General features: G+C 38.6%; 1 protein-coding gene across 1 annotated transcript; it reads right to left on the bottom strand.

Annotated features, from left to right (window-relative positions):
- Positions 1-1,485: 1,485 nt before the first annotated feature.
- On the bottom strand, positions 1,486-20,205 carry LOC131679672 (protein FAM98B-like). The gene is made up of 5 exons (XM_058960406.1): positions 20,151-20,205; positions 19,954-20,073; positions 19,032-19,202; positions 17,976-18,188; positions 1,486-2,250 (listed from the first exon to the last, which is right to left on the bottom strand). Exons 1-5 carry the CDS (start codon positions 20,203-20,205, stop codon positions 1,895-1,897), a joined length of 915 nt encoding a protein of 304 aa, XP_058816389.1. The 3' UTR covers positions 1,486-1,894.
- Positions 20,206-20,589: the final 384 nt, after the last annotated feature.

Raw genomic sequence — 20,589 nt, forward strand, 5'->3', positions numbered from 1 at the left:
AAGTCGCATCAGTAAACTATGTATTCTAACGGGCACCCAAAATAGACAAAAACTGTTATGATCCACAATACCCACATCAATACCATACAGCACGCATCAATTTAATCTGATTTGCATCGAAGATCATCCGCTTGTGATTTTTCTCTGTTCGCGTTTGACTCCCTCCCGAAATCGTAAATCCATTATTTCTAGATTAACCATTTACCGCATGTGGTTTAGTTCAAAAACAAACTCAAATCGGGCGCATGTAATGAATAAATTCAATAAAATGCACCCTACCCTTGCATGTGTGTGTTATTTTCCGATACGCACCTCGTTTATGGTAATTGGACATTCGTTGTGTGTAATGTACTGTTTTCCCCCGACACCACAGCACTATCCTCGGTAGCTTATAGGGATGAGCCCGCTGTGGTGGTCATTTCAGTGGGAGCTTACCCACTGTGACACCGCGTACCGTGTAACCTTTCTGCCGTTAAAATTAACTGTATATGTACATACAAAACGGCAACCGATTTGCAGCCTAAATTCATTTACATCAGTAGTGCCAGGAGGGGGTAATTGTTTTTAAATGCATTTCAGTATTTACTCTGACTCATATCTGACATATCACGGGCGCGTCCCTATTTCATTTTTGAATTGTGGTGTTTGGAGTGAGCAAATCATTGGAGTGTTGGTAAAAGTACTTTTTTGATTGGCTGGTGCATGTTTACTATTACATTTTAGAATTATTACCCTTATGTTGCAATAATAAATCGCCTGTGGTTACACAAGATGGTTACAGTCAACGAGGGATTTCGCGCCAACTCGACCAGTGCACCATGGGGTCGAGATTAGTTGATGGAGACTTGATTTGCCTCCATCCACGCGTTGCGCATATCAAGGACAAATTAATACGTGTCAGATTTGTGATTCGACGACACACTAAGGAAAACCGTGTTCCGAAAGCGCTACTGAAAACTCATCAAAATCATAACATTGAAATGCAAGAAACTGTCTTTAATACCATACCCTGGACCACCAACTGCTAAATTTGTGTTTGCTATTCAGGCCATAGTGAGAACTGGCAAAGCTGCGGCCAGTATCTCCACGACAACAGTCAGCCACATCAGCAAGGAAGCAAATACCAACGGGCTCACAGTCATGGCAATAAAGAGGATCTGTTTTTAAAAACACCATGACAGAATTATCGATAAAGACATGCATGAGTAAGAAATAAATGGTAACCAAGATGCAGCAGGCGATGTCATAAATACTTCCCCATTGCAAAAAACGTCTTTACACGCAATTGCAAAATGCGAATGAGGGATTTGAAGATCCTCACTAATATAAAAAGAAGAAAAAAATAACCTTGTAAATAAACGAAATATTTTTTTAGCAGAGCGGACATAGCTCTTAATATAGGGTTATAAGTTTTTCTAATCCGAAAAAAGAGGCGAATGACCTTACGGTTAAAACCTCTATAATCGAAACAAAACCATCAAATCATTTAAAAGAAAAGTGTAAAATATACTATTAGACATATCATAGCGCTAGAAGTATGCGCGCACGAGACATTTCACTGGAATTCGTCATGTAGTATCTGTTATAAACTAATATAAACTATTTTTCATCTAAGCTATTTTTCATCTAACAATAATCCTTTCCTAAAATATCAGTTCTTTAACTGAAGCCTGAGAAAAGATGAAACAGATTCGAAGATGAAACAGATTTAATTACAAAACTCATCTCGCGCATAAAATTTGATCCATCCAAGCGCACTCCGATTGTTATCCCGCTCATCCACGGCGAAACCGATCAGCCCCTCCGATATATGCCCTCCGATATAGATGTATTTATAATGATGATAATATGCACACGCATCCTAACAGTAGTGATAACACCCATAGACATAATTTCATGTAAATGTCAGCAACATCAACAGGCTATAAATCATCAGTAAACAACAGCTTACGAAGGCTGCCGCCAACCCCCTTCGCTGGGGTGGCAACAGCAGTGATCCGTCGAGCCAGCCCGCACCGAACCCGAACGGGCCCCGGCTGCACGATGCCGAACCGCTGTTTCGTATCCAGTGGGGTGGCTGCCGCGACGGGATGGACGCAGGCATTTGGGTGTTGCGTGCCTTCTCCAGGCTGCTTCCGCTGGGGCCAGTTCCGCCGCTGTTGCTGCTTCCGGTGCCACCGTACACACCCGCACCGGAACCGTAGCCACCGAGACCACCGCCGTTCGCTCCGGGACCTCCTCGGGGGGGCACTATGGGATGGAAAGTAAAAAGCGAAAAAAAACAATACTTTCGATTAGTTGTATGCACGCAGGAAGTTTTATTTTCGGGACGCACGTCATTTAAAAGCAAATTTAATATTTATTCGCTCAAATTTATGGGAGAGCATGTCCTTTTCGTTCGTGCGTATCGGACGCGTTCCGCAAAATTCGTACACATCAGGACATATCGGATGTCGCAAGTCGTTCACGGCAGAGGATTGTGCTGGTGGAAATGAAATATTTTTTTTATGTTGATGACACATCAACTCAATTTCCCGAACGTTTGCGTTTTTTTGTATTATTTTTTGATGGATTGTGCAGCCCACCATAGAACAACATGCTGATCAAAATTGTGCATTCTGGCAAATTGTTATTTTAAAAAATGTTTGGATGCTAATTACAATAACAGAAGGGGGATTTTAATATTGTGATGCATTTCAGGAGATTAGGTTGGCAGACCGTTTCTAATTGATTTTCATACGACTGGTGTTAATTGTGCTATATGCCGAGACTACGTAAAATAATTTTTTATTCTAATTAGATAAACGAGATAATCAAAGTTTCTACCAAATATAATTATTTAAGCGCATTACACAGCTTTTCTACCATATATTTCCATTATTTTACATGGTAGAAAACCTGTGTAACGTGCTAAGTACATTTCACTAAAACCTTCGTTCGCGTGTATATTAGAAGTCTTTATGAGCATGTTTCGCATTTAACTCTTTCTTTGTGTTTTCTCTATTTCAATCAATAAGAGGAAATTCGAACTACACCTGTTAATAAATCGTAATTTAAAAAAAATATGTTAGATTGCTTCGAACATGTGTACAATCATTTCTAAAAGATTTCATACCTAGTTTTAATTTTAGTGAAAATAGATTAAACACACTGTACACGCAAAGTAATACCAACATGATGTGAAAAATGTACAATCGCCACGGACCCTGATAATCGTATTAATTAATTTATTGCGTTTGCGCTGACCTGTTCGATGCCTGACCGCCACGGCGGAACCAAACGCCATCCCCGATTACCCGCCCGCTTGTGTATTGTGCTTTTTCCCGCTGGAATGGAAATTAATTGAGCCTTCATTTTGGGAGTGATTTTAAATTAATAATCTACGGGTTTCCCTTGTCAACTGGAACCAGATCCCGGGTATTGGCAAACAGTTCCAATCAAATTCGAAAGGCAAAAACACCAGCGGTTGGAAATCCGGTCGGTTAGAACAATTGTGGTAAATGTGCCGATGGAATGCATTATTCGAGGCAAATTTTCGTGGGTCATTATCCAGAGTGAAATGCTGTGGTTCGACTTTTTTCATTCCTCGTAATCCGGAACAACAAATTCTGGTGGCGAACTTGGGCGGTAGAAAGCCGGAGGTCAACTAACCATTGCACAGCGGTCGGAAACACGGTTGTTAAACAAAACTCTTCATTACAAGCACATCTAAAACTTTTTCGAAGACACCAACATTCTATATCTTCAGAAGAAAATGTTAATATGTTTAGCTCAATCGTAGTAAGCCATGCTGAATATTTATTTTTCTCAGGCTGTGGAGAATATTTATATGAACAATGTCCACAAAGAGACCCGGTGAATATATTAGATGATCTTGCCTCTAGTGAGTTAAGTTCTCGTTTTTGGCATTTATTTTACAACCACGCACAGTGGTTGGAAATCTAAAAACCTTTTTTTAAGCCACCTCGTGGCGTCACCGTGTCTTTCTTAGTGGCGGCGCTAGACTTTTTGCCGGGGCAAAATGTTAAATTTGCCGCCCTCTTACATATTTCTGACTAAGCAAACTATCTCATCAGTACAGTTTTCTGCGTATGTTGATGAAAATTGTAACAAAATAATTAACAACAACATTACTTTGAAATTTATCTATTTTTTTTTACATTAGATGTTATTAGTTAGTTTTATGAAAACTAATTAAAAAATGAGATTTGCTCGAAACATTACTTGATGTTAAGATTCTTTAAAACTTGATAGTGTCGCCACGAATTTCATTTTTTGGCAGATTTTTCATTCTTGCGGAATGAAGCCCTTTTCAGTAATTTTCTCGATAAAACATATATTACACCTAAAAACGAATTTTTGGTTTTTTTATTAAACTTTCAATAAAGAAATTAATATATATTATAAAAGCCAGGACAAAATTGAAAGGGTAAAATTTCCTTTGTTTTTTAATCCATTTGGAATCAACAGAATAAAACGCATTCAAACTTGACCAAATAGCCTTGCAGCAGCGTTACGTATTAATCACGTCGAGCAAGTGAGGCTACAACTCTGTTAACAAGATCGCACTTAACCGTTATGTGTCCGACAGCGTACTCCTTTGCAGATTTCAATTTATGAAATTCCAGTATTCTTTCCCAAACTGAAAATTGCAACTTAGTGACACCTTAGAATAATACCAAGCATAGCTTTTGGGGGACTAATGATACAGTGATCGGAGGCTTGAGGAAGGGTTTTTGGATTTCTTTAACCCCGTAACAGGTCGGCGGGGTACCTAGGTACCACCAAAACCGAAATACTAATACGTATTGGAATTTTTATCCAATCTGGATACATTTGGATGTTTTGAATTCCGGAACTCGACCACTTTTAGAATCAATAAAAATGTATCTGATTCCCGGTTATTCAGATTTCCGGAAGTAAGTTTCAATACTGGGATATAAAATGTATAATAATATAATTGACCCCGCAACGCTCTTTCCGGAGCAGGTACCCCCAAGGCCGCGATGCACCGTTCCGAGGTCAAATCGTCATAAGAAAAAACCATCCGAGACAATTCCAAGAATTTTGATACCTGTTGAATTTTATTAGTATTTACAAATAGATTCGCAGTACTGGAATATCCTTCTGGAAATCCGGATTAGCGGGAATGCGACGAATACGGGTTCAATTTCATCGATTCTAAAATTGGATGGTTTCCTGAATTCAAAACATCCAAAAGTGGTCTAAAACTATTAAAAATTGAGATAGCTACACACTTTTGCATTTGCGTGTACACGGGTACCCTGTCGGCCTGTTTTCTTTTTGTTGGACACACAACGGATGATCTGTGGGCTATCGTCACCTTCTGTAGCGAAATGAGAAGCCTCCGACCGGATAGGAGGTTTGTACAGGTGTACCAAGCCGTCCGGAAACACACCTTTGCGTACGGATCAGATCAATTAAGTCATGCTACGAAAAAAGGAGTGGATATTGAAAACTTGGAACTGCAAGTCGCTTGGATTCCAGAGGATCGACGGAATTCTGCACAACGAGTTGCAAACTTGCAACCTCGGGGTCGTAGTATTGCAGAAACTTAGTTCGGCTGGTGTGAAAAAACGGACATCCTACCGATCAGCGGCACAATAAACGAGCTGGGTTTTATAGTGCTGGAGAAGATTCGCCTATGCTTGTTCAAGTGAGAAGCAAAAGTCCGTTTCTTCAAATGCCGCATCATAAACGTTCACTACCCACACAAAACGAGACCAGCGAACGACAAAGATGCATTTTGGGCCAAGCTGGAGCGTTTCTATGACAGCTGCTCACGGTGGGTGGGATAATAAATTGATTTACGGCGACATGAACGCTCAGACACACAGAAAAATTTTTTGCAATTTTAAATTTATTTTCATGCACATATTTGGAGCAAGAATATCAATGTAAAATTAAGTTCCAACACAAATACACACAACTTGTCGTGCTTTCTGCCAACGATCTTCACAGCCACAGAAATGTTAGTACAGCACTCGTGAGCATGCATCTACCAACAGAAGAATAGGACTACTCTTGATGGCTGGAACAACTTATGAAGCACCACAGGTAGCACTACTGAGATGGAGAGACGAATACGGCAGAGGGAGCACCGTACGAGGGAGAACGAGAAACGATGCAGGCAAGCACGGATCAGAAAAAACTCGGTATTCCACTGGGCACTCCACTGGGTGATTTAGAAGATTTAAGAAGAAGAGACTTTACCGGATGATTGTATGGTGAACATGGTGACCGGCGATGAGAACACCAGGAGAGAAATTCAGAGATGTATTCTGGCAGGTACTTTGAGCTCGGGTTTTTAGTCGAACAAAGTACGATACGGTACGAAGCAAACCAGCTACAAAATGTTCATTGAACCGGTTGGCCAATGGGCTATGCAGACAAGTAGTGTGCGGTTGGCCAGGTTGACCCCCGCCAAGCTTAGAGGGACGCTGAAATTTGCTGTATAAAATAAGTAAGGATAAATATTATAATAAGTAGGGTAAATGCGTAGGGTAGCGTGTATACGCTAAATTATTGTTCGTGAGTCAAATTGAAAAAGGAACACTAAACTGAAATTCCACCAAAAGTATCAAAAGAGTACGCTACGGCCCTATCTAAAGTTGATAGAAGATTAAATAACGAACTGCAATGACTTCCAATTGAAAATTGTTGCAAACTTAATGCACGCTTTCATACTTGCATAGCAACAAAAATGGGACAAATATTTGATCATGGGCAGTAAAGCAGCCACCTCCTTAAAACTGTAGCAAATATCATGAAGATAGTTAGATCGTTTATCAACGAGGAGATACCCCATTTTTGGTGTTTCTTGAAACGCTGGAAGCTCGTTTTTTATCTCGAATTTCCAAGACCAGGAACTGTTTGCTTCGGCTTTGTGTTATCGCTTCTTATAGCTGTTATATTCGGTCGCTCATGAGGAAAATGTTCACCTTTACAACAAATCTCGTTCGACTACTGTTTTTGGGAGCAGTAACAGATGTCTCACGATGGGGATCGTCAGAGTCATACTCTTCCTGAGCCAAGAGAGCATAACGATTTTTCGTGGAGAGTCGTAGCTCTCTTTAGTATTTCTGTTAAAAAGTGCTTAGAGCAGCTTTGAATGGGTTTTAATTCTCTGCGCACTTGCCACTCGCGGTTTTATTCTACAATAGCCTATTTACCTTTATTTAGTGCAAAACATGACGCGCGGTACGAACCTTGTTAAAGAACAAGTTCGACACAGCAATACTGCTAAAGGTCACCCGATACGAGTTAGAAGGGGCATACAGTTTTGTCCCGTCCTGTGCAATTGCCATTCAAAATCTTCAATCACTAGAGAAAGCGGTCCTTGAAACAACACCGTCGATCTCAACTATGTGAACCGACATTTAGATGTTGTTAGTCCGTCATAAAGTCTCCTGAAAAAATGCTCCGGCACTTGGCATCAAGCACCTAACCTCGAAAACAAATCTATAGTGAAGTTACTTTTAAAATATTTTCAAACTGTAGTAACCTGTAGGCACTCTATAATAATGGTTTAAATTTTCCGCGTCACTTTCGAAGGATTTCCTCAAAATTAGTTTTCGTGCATTTTTATAAAAGTCCACATACTTCGATATCTTAATTTACTTCATAAACTATGTGCAGATAAGTCATATCGTAAGTCACGATAAGTGTGCCATTTTCAATTATACACTCAATTATTGGTCGAAAGTCGAACAGAAAAGGATAGTCAAATGGCGTTCAGGGCACAAAACGAAGACTCCGCCAAGGGCGCCAGAAGACCATGTTACGGCTCTGAGGCTATACAGGCGAAGTTGCAACGTACCATGGGTGTTTTCGAACGTAAGATGTTGCGAGCGATCCATGGACCGATGCAGTTGGAAGTCAGCATGACAGCATGGCGTATGAACCACGAATTGCAACAGTTGTTCGGAAAACTATGTATCGTTCACACAACAAAATATGCGAGACTGTGGCGAGTTGGGCACGTCGTTAAAGTGGCAGACGACAACCCGGTTAAAATGGTTCCCAAAACTAATCCGACTAGCACAAGTAGCCACAACGAGCAAGGTGGGTCGACTAAGATGAAGGGAACCTGAGGAGTCCTCGTGCTCTGTGAAGCTGGCGACAAACGGCAATAAACGGAGTGAGCGAGAGACGACATATTGATACAGCAAAGGGCATGGTGGCATTAGACTGATTGGTACGATAGGTAATAAGAGAGTTAAAGGAGTTAGTGCCAAGATCTTAGTGTTGTCAATAACCAATTGCAATTGTAAATGTTGGAAATTGCCAAAAGTTTGGAAAGGTTACTGAAAATAATTAAAACGCCGTATAACGTGTGGGATATATTTGCCACAGTTAGACAGTGTTAATATAAACATTAGAAAAAAATTAACATCAAATTTACTTACGATTACAGCAGAAAGAACCCAATTTTTCTGGTTCCTCATTTGTGAGCAATAAAGTGCACATTTACCTTTATTCTTTCTTTTGTTAACTTCATTACAGATTTTTTTTCTCAAAAGTAGTTAAGTTCTTAACCCTTTCATGTCCAATTTTTTTCTAGTGCATGTAGGGTTTCAAAACTATTTTTCCTTGAAAACAGTGAGATTAAGAAACACGAAAAGTTTATTATCAAAAAGATAGGTGCTTCCATGCTCAATTTTTACTTTCCAATGCTCAATACAATTCTCCAAGAATATTTACAATAGTCCAATTGCATGGAAAACGTAGCCAAAGACAGTCTAAATTGATAAGTTTTATCAGTTTTCAATAATATTGCACCATAACGAAGATATATGAATAAATATTTTCCGTTGTCAACGTAAGCTGTCCCTGGCAGCCTCAATCAAAAGTTACAGCTGTTTAAAAACGTTGTTGTCCACAAACAACAATGGCGTAATAAAGAATTTTCTTAAAATAATTTGCGTTTGCATTTGCTAAGATCGTTACGTCGATCAAACGTTCCACTGATTTGAGAAGGAAAGAGGGCAGACTGATCGGTCTCAAGCTCAAGGTCTTTTGTGGTATTTTGTGGAGAGTTAAAGCGTTTGTTCCCCAACGAGCTCTGTTGAACTACTACTTTGCATACATTCATTCACAACTTAACTACTTAGTATCGGTATGGGGGCGAGCAGCGAGCTCTCACCTTAAAAAGCTACAAACACTACAAAACAGATCCCTGAAAATTATATTTAATAAACCACTTTTATATTCGACTTTGTTGTTATACTCTGAAAGTGCCCACAATATTTTACCCATATCCCACTTATGTGACGTACAAACACTATTATTCATACACGACAATATACATAACTCCATCGCCCAGCATAATATACATTTTACAACTTTAACACATTCTCGCTCAACACGTCGAAATAGTAACTTGCAACGCATTCGAGCAGCCACAAACCTTGGCCAAAAGCGCATTCTTTTTATTGGCCCTACCAAATTTAATGCACTTCCACTTGACATGCAGAGAATCGACAATCGTACCATCTTCAAGGCTAGATTGAAACAGTACTTTAAACATAGGCTTAACGAAATATTTAATTAATGATATTATTTTGTAATTTATGTAAACATCCGTCAGCAGTATTTAACTTTAATTTAATTTATAATGTGGATCCCTTAACAGGAAATCTATTTCCACTGGGAATCCACCTTAGTTAATTATCTTAAACTAATTGCACATCAATATATGTCTGTCTCAGCTCAGTTTGTTTTATTTGTTTTTGTTGCCATTGTTCATGGGCTGAGACAAGTTGCGTCCACTACCAGGGGGCTCTTGTATGAGTTCTTTGGTGTGGGGGAGTGTGGTGGGCAATTTAAAAAAAAAAAGCTCTTTGCCTCTTCATAAGTGAAGCGGCCACCTTTGGGAATGAATTTGACAGTTATTTCCCGCCACGCTAATGGAATGTATTCTGTTGCAAGACTACAAGTAAGAACCTTTTTCAAAATATGCTTGAAGTGTTTATATCCTTTGTGTAATAGAACTGGAATGATTCCATCCTTTCCAGGAGACTTATACGGAGCACAACTTTCAATTGCCCATTTGATCGATTCGGTTGTCACAATTCTACGAGCAAATGATGCCCAAGAATCAGAACTACCTGAAAAGAACTCAGGGGCAGTCGTCAGTGATGGCTCCGTACAGCCTGGAAAGTTTGTGTAAAAAAGACAGTTAAGTACTGCATCCTCGTCAGACGAGTATTCACCATTAGCAGTTCTAATCGAACTGACATGAAAGTCTTTCGATTTCGAAAGTAACTTATTTAATCTAATAGTCTCGTTGAGACTTGAGATATTTGTGCAGAGGCTTTTCCAACCACTTCGCTCAGAGGATCGAAGGGCATTTCTGTATGCTTTACGAGCCAACCTAAATGCCTCCGACCCGTCCCCTGCGTCTGCGATTCCAAGCTTCCGTAATCTACTTAACTTTTAGAGTCGAACAAGTTCGGTATTCCACCAAGGTTACGTTAGAAGCACGCATGGCTCGAAGCGAACAAACCTCTTGGTATGCTGCTACTATGAGTGAGCTATGTCAGTATTCTTGACTTCAAAAGTGCAAAACTTTCGTACGCGACCTTGTATACAAATTTTTATTACACCAATCAAAAATCAAACAAATCAAGATATAAGATAAATTAAATTTACAAAATGAAAAACTGATACAAATCGCTAAGCCGTATAACGTATAGAAAATAAATAGAAGAAATAAACTTAGCAAAAAGAATAAAATGAACAAAACTTCTCCAATAGTAAATTAAACTAAAATGCCAAAAACTAATAAAAATATTTAAATCAGATAAATTTATAAAATTCATGAAATGTTTAAAATTGATGAAATGAATACATTGAGAAAAAATTAAAATGCGAAAAATAAAATGAATAAAATGGGAATGAAATGGAAAAATTAATAAAATGAATTAAATGAATAAAAAGAACAAACTGAAAGGAATAACACAATCATTGCCAAAATTAACATAACAATAAAATAATAAGATATTAAAATTAATAAAAATATTATAATTAGTATAAATAATTAAATATCTAATAAAGTAATAAAATTGTAAAATAAAATAAAATTAATAGAATTAATAAAAAAACAAATAATTCAAATAAAGAAACTAGTAGAATTAATATAATAATTATTTAAATTAATAGAAAATGTCAAATTAAGATTTGAGTGCCGATGTATTTTTAACTGGCGTCGGTTCGCGGGCGTCTGTCGGCATGCCTAATATCCACAGCTATGTAACCAAAAAAAATCCGCGGCACTACAATCCTTTTCCATAATTTTCGCCTTTTTGTTATAATAGACTTCGCAGCACATAGAGCTAGTGCCACTGACACTGAGAATCCTTCCTGGGTGGGGCTCGACCATACGACGAATGATTGATTCACCCTCTGCCGCAACATCAGTGTATTGCTTAAGCACGGAAATAAATCTGTTCATAGATTTATGAAAAAAATCATGATTTTGGAAAATGAACCGTTTTCATAATCCGTAATCAAGCTGCCGAAATCATGAGTAATCGTATTTATGAAAATATTTGCATTTCCACAACACTAGTACACAGCAAAAAATACACCCGAATGTTTAGTAGATTTCCTATGATTGGGTCCTGAATATGTTTAGTTTTTTTTTTGATTCTAGCTTAGAAATGGGGCATACACTGATTTGTGTTCTTTCTATCGATCGAAAGAGCCGAGAATTGTAAGATACTTAGGATTTTAGGAAGTTTGTCACGATTTTAGTTATTTTTATTCATGTTACCGTCATGTTTCATTCATGAATTAATTCTTGGAATTAATTCATGAATGAAACATGAGTGGAGTAATGTGATTAATGTACTTTATTCATGATTTCTGGAGCTTAGTTATGATATTCGTAATTTCTATGCTCGTTATCGTAAAAATTTAGTCCTTTATATCAAATTTTCTACGCGGAGAAACGAGATGACATGAATTGAATAATGAAAGTCAATCTACAGTGTCTTGTGTCTTCCGATCAGTTTCCATCTTATAATCTTTATTTGGAATAAGATTTGGTGAGCGCTGCACAGTGGCGGAAAGTCGAAAATTTTATGGTCGTACTTTGGGTTATAGTACATATATTGTTCTTCAGATGGTGCTGCCGCATGCTATTTAAGGTGAAACGCTCCAAAATTTCCATATTTGAGGTGTTGGCACATCCAAACAGCTTAACCGTTATGTGTCCGACGCGGTACCCGGGTACCTTTTTAGGTTTCAATTAATGATATTGTCATGCTATATTTTTTTTAGTTTTAAGGGATTTGCGTCAAGCCGGCGCTAATCTATTCCGACAATATGTTAGTGTCGGTTTCTGATGAGGCGAAGCCGAAACGCAACATAGTATGATATTGTCATGTTTTATCCATAGCTGAAAATTAAACTTTGTGACATCTTAGAACTTCACTAAGTCAAGATTTTGGGTTAATAATATTGTGGATATAGTAAAGGGGTTAGTGAGAAGGGGCTCCTGAATTTTTTTACTACGTAACAGGCCGACGTGGGTACCCGGGTACCCACAAAACTGAAATGCTAATAACTGAGGTAATTTCCAACCAATTTTGATACTTTTAGGTGTTTTGGATTCAAGATCTCATCCACTTTTAGATTTGGTAAAAATGAATCGGGTAACTTCATTCAGTTCCGCGGAATACGGATTTCCGGAAGCATGTTCTAGTGCTGGGATACTATTTGTGAATTTCAATGGAATACTGGCAACATGAGTATCAAAATTTTTGGAATTCCATCAGTAGGCTGTATCTCGTGGTTTTGGAACCATTTGGTGATTTGACCCCGGAACGGACATTCCGGAGCAGGTTCCCGTGGGGCCGTGAGTGACCATTTCATTCCAATTCCATTTTTCAAATTTTCATGGGGTCCCGTAACAATAAATAACAGATTTTCGAGACAATTTGAAGAGTTTTGATACTCATATTGCTAGAACATTATTAAAATCTACAAATCGTTCCCTAGTACTGGAAAATTACTCCGGAAAATCCGGATTACCAAGAACCAGATCCATTCATCCGGTTCAATTTTACCGAATCAAATAGTGGACGAGTTCCTGAATCCAAAATATCTAAAGGAAGCCATAGTTATGAGTATTTCAATTTGTGGGTACCCGGGTACCCTCGTTGGCCTTTTAAAGGTGTTTTTGTTGAACATAAAACGGTTAAACTATCGCGTTTTGCTCACATTTTTTTTTATCAAGCGCTCGAAATGTCAATGTTATTCAAGTTTAGCTGAACTTTGATAAAAGGGCCGATTTCGATTATAGAATAATGGAAAGTTATGCTGACACTATGTACTTTATTTACATGTCTTGATGTCAAAAGATATTATTTTGTTTGTTTATAGAAAATGTCAATAACTTTCACGCTTTTGTAGCAGTCGTTTTCAACACACATTTTTGCTAAATTATTGAAATACTTTTTTGTCCACGTATGTCCACTATATTTCAAGGCAATTTGTGTTCCTTGAACGATTCTCTATTAGGAACATTTTAGAATTCTTGCCCGAATTTGCCCGTTTTTGAGTAATCTTTGATTAAGTTGGACGAGCTCGGATTATAAGATTTTCAGTTTAAAATTTGGACTCGTACTTTTAATTACCGCTGCGCCTCCGGTTGTCATAACGAGTCGCACAATACTGCCTTTTGATCAGGAAGAATTGTGTATTTAGCGGGGAAAATTTCCTCGAGTTTCATAAACATGTTCAAAAGTTATCAAAAGTGGCACGCAAAGGACGTAAATAATTTTGGTCGATCTTATTGAAAACCAACGAGGTCAACAGAAGTGATCGCCAAAGGTTACAAATTTCAAAAATCGACTATGACGTTTGATCATGCAAATCAAAACAAATCTAGAGGTGAAATATATGACTGGATACTACGAACGAAAATCAGTAAAGTAGTACAAAAGAATACTGGGATCTCCGGCCGTGGTTTGGCCATAAAGTTCACTTTGGCGTACACTCCAGCTTGTGAGAAGATTGTCAGTCGTAGTATGTCAGCAAGCATAACAACAAAACGTGGTTGCTCAAAACTATACCAGGAAGCAGTACAAGCATGTTCTGACCAAGTATAACGCATGAATTTATATGGTTGCTTCATCGTAATAATGGACTTTGGACAAAACCCCGGTCAAAAAATTGAAATAAAACTATAAATCTTAGTGAATTTCACTTGCTTTCATATTTTTGTTATATTCATTTTTTAGTCACTGCAATTTGCATGCAAACTTGTTGTCAATTTTCATTCCATACATTTCGTCTCAGAATCGGCTTTTATCTATAATTTAGAAAAATACTATTTTTCGTTCTTTGAGAAATATGTGCATTGGACAGTAATTGAATAATAATCGTACAGAGAGATTGAAAGTTTTGTAACTATGTTATATAATATTTTAAAATACATAGTTTGAAATTACTAATAAAATCAATTCTCACAATAGCTACATCATCTAGACACCCAAACATCTTAATGCGTGCAATTCAAAAAATTTTATCATTTAACTACACACAATTTAAAATTAGATGCATTATAAACATACACTGGAACCATTAAATCTTCATTCATGAAAATTTACTTATAATTAGATTAAAATGTCGGCCATTTTCTATCCGCCATTATGAATTTTGAAAATCTGACATCAATATCGTAATCTACGTCCCAAAAAACCGTGGTATGTACCTTTGCAGGTCAATCAAAACCATTTTCGACTTTTGGCCAGCTTTTTAGGCAAATCCGCCACTGTGCGCTGTTTGCATTTTTTCTAATATTGATCGACAATACGGTCTTCAGCGTTGCGTAAGCACGGTATACTTCGTAGATTGCAGACTGATGACTCTCATTTCCAGCCAGACTACTTGAGGAGTATTGTTTGGGAATAACAATTAATCCAGTCCAAGCAAGAATTTCGCCTGAGAGCCACCATTGCGGGCCACGACCATCTTTACCGTAACTTGGGATGAGAAAGGAAGTGTGGATGTGGTACTTACTTAACGAAAGGCCCCGACTCAGTGACACTCCCATAAGTACCAAGGATTGGGTAGTGGTGGGTTGTTAGTCAGGATTCGCTTCGTGCATAAAATGTTTGAATAGTTTATTGACTGTAGGATACGTAAATGTTCTAGGCGTTTAAACTCTGGGTAATCGTTTATCGAGATTGTTTCATCGAAAACAACTTGAACTCCGGACAGCCGGCTGTCAGGAGTGTTGTCGACACTGTAAAATGGACCGTAAACAATAAGTTTAAAAGTGGTTTGGTGGAACATTCATAAATTATGTTACGCAAAGATTACCCAACACTAACTAACTCTCTGTCATATGTTATTTTTCCCCTTGGTCTAATACGAATCAAATGATTTTAGTTTTTCTTCATTTTGTAGAAGTACATTAATGCCGCTACTCGCAAAAGTGTTCATGTTCTATGGAATTTCCTATATACATGGCGCATTCGTGCGTAAAACGGCCGATTGCGTCAAAGCACCTGACGTGCTCCCCTCCCATTTATGTCACAATTAGTCATATCTCTTCCTCCTAATAGCGTGGCAGAATATATAAATGGTTCTTATTGGTATAATCACAAGGGTTGCGATATTACAATGAAGACGCAAAACAGAAAAATATAAATGCTGCGTTCCTAAACGATATTAACATCATGCACGAATCAAACACCCTCGTTTTCAAATAGTACGTACTTATTCTTAGCTAGTGTAATAGACTGATGAGTTAATGGACTAAAAGTAAACCATTAAATATGACAAAAAAATATTTTTTTTGTGTTGAAATGATTGCCGCAAATTGGTAATTAGATTTGAATTGATCTTGCGAATTGTCAATTCTCCACCCTTAAAAATAATTCAAAAGTCATTCACTCAGACAAGACCATGCGTATTTCCCACACGCATTAAAGACCCAGTGAATTCGTTTCCTAGTTAGTCAAATAAACACTAAAGAAACAAATAAATTAGTTTGCTTAGTCTAAAGAAATGTCAGCTCGATTGGCATCAAAAAATTAGTTGCATAACCAAGGTGGTTCATTTTCAAAGATAGCACTGCTGATGAATCACTTTATAAAAATTGGTGATAAGGGACGCGGACGAAAATAGCTGACCACCGCCGGTTTTCCGCGTCACACATTTTTGTCTATAAAAACAAAGACAATGTGATAAAATTCAGGGACGTTGGCTACAGCCGCTTGTTCTATTTTGCAAGATACATCAAAGCGATAAAAAATAAAAACTGAAAACACCGCATACTAGCCTCGGTCTCCCCCATACTTTTTTGTTTAAAGTGAGTTCTGTTTTCACAAAAGAGAGTAAAAACAATGTATTCATTTTATGGGTAGTCCCAGTTTCCCACCAAAATGAGTACTTCATAGTTATACTAAAATTTGTTGTTATTGCCGTGTAGCACATAATTTGGGTCATCTGCCCCAAGGAGTTTTTATTCTCAGGTGATACGATCCTCAAAAACGACGTTCAGCCATGTTGGTTTTAAAAACGACAGCTAAATACATTGTTTACTACTTCTCTCCATATGTTTGCTTGAATTTCAGTGGGTAAACAAAGTTGTTAGCTGTCATTTTTCTTCCCCGTACTCTGCTGCACGCTTATCTCACTCCTCACCTTGTTACTGCCAAAGGCCTTAGAACTCTAAGCACCTTGATCTACCCTATCTCTTTATGCAAATTATTTTGTTTAGTAATATTTGGATTGCGTGGATTATTGCAGGTTCCTGATGGAACCTAATTTAATTTCAACAATTATTTTCTTGAAACTATTCCCTGTAGAACAGAATCTAGAATTGATAAATACTCCGAGTGTCGTTGCCTAAATTAAGCATTACTCAAACATCATATGTTAGAAAATCGCATGCAATCAGAACATTATTATTATGCAAATACTTACTTGCCAAAAATATAAAAAATCACAATTTAACCCATAACTCGCAACAGGAATAAAAAAACTAAACATGAGTACCAAATAAAGCAGAAGTAAAATAATCAAATGAATACGTTTTTCAATTTGATCGACAATACGGTCTTCAGAATCAAAAACTATTCGGAAAATTACTAGATTTTGTTTTCAGTTTGTCTGCGGTATGGAAATACGAATATCTACCATGTGTTGCTGTTGGTATTGGGCTCGAGGTCGGCAAGAGTATGAATATTCATGAGAAATATCCTAGAAAATGCTGTATCACATAACTCCACGAATTCATCACACGAGCACATCTCAACACAATAATCAATTAACTAAGAGATGAAATTCCGGTTTCCACTCCAACTGTAATATAGTGCACAGAATAAGAAGAATAAAATAATTGAAGAAAAAGTAGGGTAACCGAGCAGCAACTGCACGATCTGTATACAGCCGCCAACGCACGCCGCAAAATTACTTCGGTATCATTTTGGAGGAATTTCTTCCCTAACATTCGCAACATTCGTGTCCGAGTGCTGAGAAGGCGGTTATCAGGCTTGAGAATAGCTAACACAAAGAACCAAAATAGGTTCGTTGCCCTTTACATAGCTAGTTGTACGATAAAGGATTCATCGTCACTTGTCATTTCAATATACCTGACATCTCGTACTCAAATTTTCCTGCCACTTTAGATGGATATGGACAAGCTCTCCAATATTCCATTCACCAAAGAAGTGGAACGGTGCATACGTTCGATGGCATCAATTAAAAAACAACCTGTCCCCATTTTCATCTCATCGAGTCGAAACAAGTTTCAGATGACCGAATTTCTTTGATAGATTCGTTCAGCCTAGTATCGCCATGGTGTCCTAGAAAAGTGCACGGTATTACCTCTACCATCCTACGCATGTCGAACTCCCACCAATCACCATCACAACAACGCCAACGGCCTGATCGAGCCGGAGAGAATTTAGTACATATACCCTTTATACACTTACCGTCCGATCCGAACCCGCCGAGCAGGTCGTTCTCCTGGATGTGATTGATGATGTAGCTGTCTCGGTTGAAGCCACCGCCCAAACCACTTTTTCCGTTGCCATCGTGACTTGCCTTACCGTGGCTCTGATGATGCTGCTTCCGGCGGGGCTGCTTCTGCGTTGGCGGCACGTACGGTGTCGGGGTAGTTGTCGGTTTCGGCGGCAATCGAAGTTCTGGAGGTTGCGAGGGAAGTGGACGGAAGAAATATAATTATTAATACAAATTTACATGCAATTAATTTGGATGTTGCCGGCCGGCAAATGTCAATAAGTGAACGGGTTTAAAATTGATGCTGCAATTTTTCGGCGACGGAAGGGTACTTCGCTGATGAGCGTATTAAAATCGAAACATTTGCATCTGTTATGCGGGGGAGAACATTAACTAGGTTAGTGGAAGTGGGAAAATTATCTCATGCTACGGCGAACATGTACATGGGAGAAAAGTCGTTTAGGAGAACCGTTCGGCCGTACTAATTTAGCATCAATTTTACTGTCACTCACACTTGAGGGGACTTTGTGCGACGCAAATTGGTCACTCGCTTGAGTGAAATTCAATTCGAAAGCTTTTCAAAAGATAGCTGTTTCGAAATCCGATTTCGGGAGCTACTGCGTTGATTGAGAAGTGATTCTTTCTGACAGGAGAACAAAATGTAGACAAGCGTAAAAACGATTACGCTGTAAGTTGTCGTATTTTCGTAGAGTTGACGCACTTGCATCTGCAACTGGGAACTATAGACAATTCGGCAGGATTTCAGCATAACAGTTTGCCACTTATTTGTTGAGGTTGTGCTTACGTAAGAACTTAGTCTACACGCGTCGACGTGACGCAAAACAGGACACAATACTTATTGTTCTTACTAACGATAAAAAGGAGTAAAAATTTGTCCTTTTACAGACCGGTTTCGGGCTTGGCGTTGCTCATCTACAGTAAGAAGAATAAGTGTTATATCCTGTCCTGCGTCTCAACGCACATGATTGCAAAGCAACTTGTCCTTTCCTAACCACCATCAATCTCACCTTGTAATCGTATCCGGGCGTCGGCCTTCCCCAGAGCGTTAATACTGGAACATGCGTACGCTCCGAAATCTGTTTTCTGGAGATTTTTCACCGTTAAATTAAGCTGCCAGGTAAAGGCGTTCAGTTTTTCCTCGGTGACGACGTACTTTTCGCCCTCGTACAGTTTGATTCCTGCGGAGGAAAGAAGAAAAGCTAAACGCAGAAGCAAATGTGCATGGTCATGGTTTGGATTGAGCCGAAATCGCCTGTAACAAATTAATCTCGAGGAAAAAGCTCTGGGAAACAAAAAAAAAACTTCAATTGGCTAGAAGGAAATCCCGGACTTCGGTGAGTAGCAGGCAAGCCCAAAATTGTATCCCATAAAGCAACTCTCAACAACAGACGTTCATTCCGATTATGGCAGTAAGGGATGTGACTTCTTCTGAGTAAGACCCTGGCAAGAGCGATAAAAAAGCTTCAAGCGTTGTCGAGAGCCATTATACGGACAAACTATGGGAAAGGTCCCCGCTGTTCAAAGTTGTTCTTGTGCCCCACTGATGTTAACGGTAGGGATCACGCGTGAAAAACTCTCTCGAGGGAACAATTTGAGAGCTTTAGCGAAACCCTATCGTGAATTGCATGGAAAAATAAATCAAAATTACATGTGAAATCGCACCAAATGACTTGTGAAATTGGAAAAATCGGAAACAGGCAACCACAGCGCCGTCATTATCAACATCATCATCATCATCATCATCATCATAATCAATAACGAAAATCTCGCACCGCGTTCGCCTCTTCCCGAAACAATATACAAGGTGCATTTTTGCTGTCACATGCAGCGACCCAGAAGGGGTTGTTTTCATTCCATTACGTTCCCAGGGAGCATGGCAGCATGGGGGACAATGTGAGACGAATTAAATACTGAGTGGGTACTACTTACCATCGTTTTTGTACCACCCATTGAGCGGCGTTGGGAATGATTCCACGGTGCACTGCAACATGACGTGACTTTCGACCGGAGCTGCCACCAACTGATTGCCGGCTTTCACGCTGGGTGGAACTGTAATTGACAAATTGGAAGGAATTGAAGAGGCAATAAATGTGAAGTGAAATAATGGCGCTATGAAATTTTTTTACCGGGATAGTACAGGCAGAGCTTAACAATTATGCTAGTAGGTATAGTTTTACTCATACATAGATGGCTGCAGATCGTTGGAATATGCGGCCACCTGAGAAAATATACCTTATTGAGGATTTTGAGAATAAAATTCGAAACTTCTTTCTAGGCACGATTCGTGCATAGAGAATGATAAATAGTTGGGTAAATCACAAAATAAAGGGTGTTACAATGTTAAAATTAATCAAGCAATATGCGTGTAGCTCGGCCAAACTTTTTATTAAAAAATCAAATCATGTCTCTTTTAAAAGTTTAATTCACACCGAATAAAAAAATCACTCAAGCTTCCTTTTTAGCGCATGCAAATGGCCGGGTCTGTCGTTTAACTCCTTCCATCAAATTAGTTATGGGATTTGCGTTACGACTTCGTCTCATCAGAACGCGACACGTACTTAGTGA

The sequence above is a fragment of the Topomyia yanbarensis genome, chromosome 2 (genome assembly GCF_030247195.1).
Source record: "Topomyia yanbarensis strain Yona2022 chromosome 2, ASM3024719v1, whole genome shotgun sequence".
NCBI lineage: Eukaryota > Metazoa > Arthropoda > Insecta > Diptera > Culicidae > Topomyia > Topomyia yanbarensis.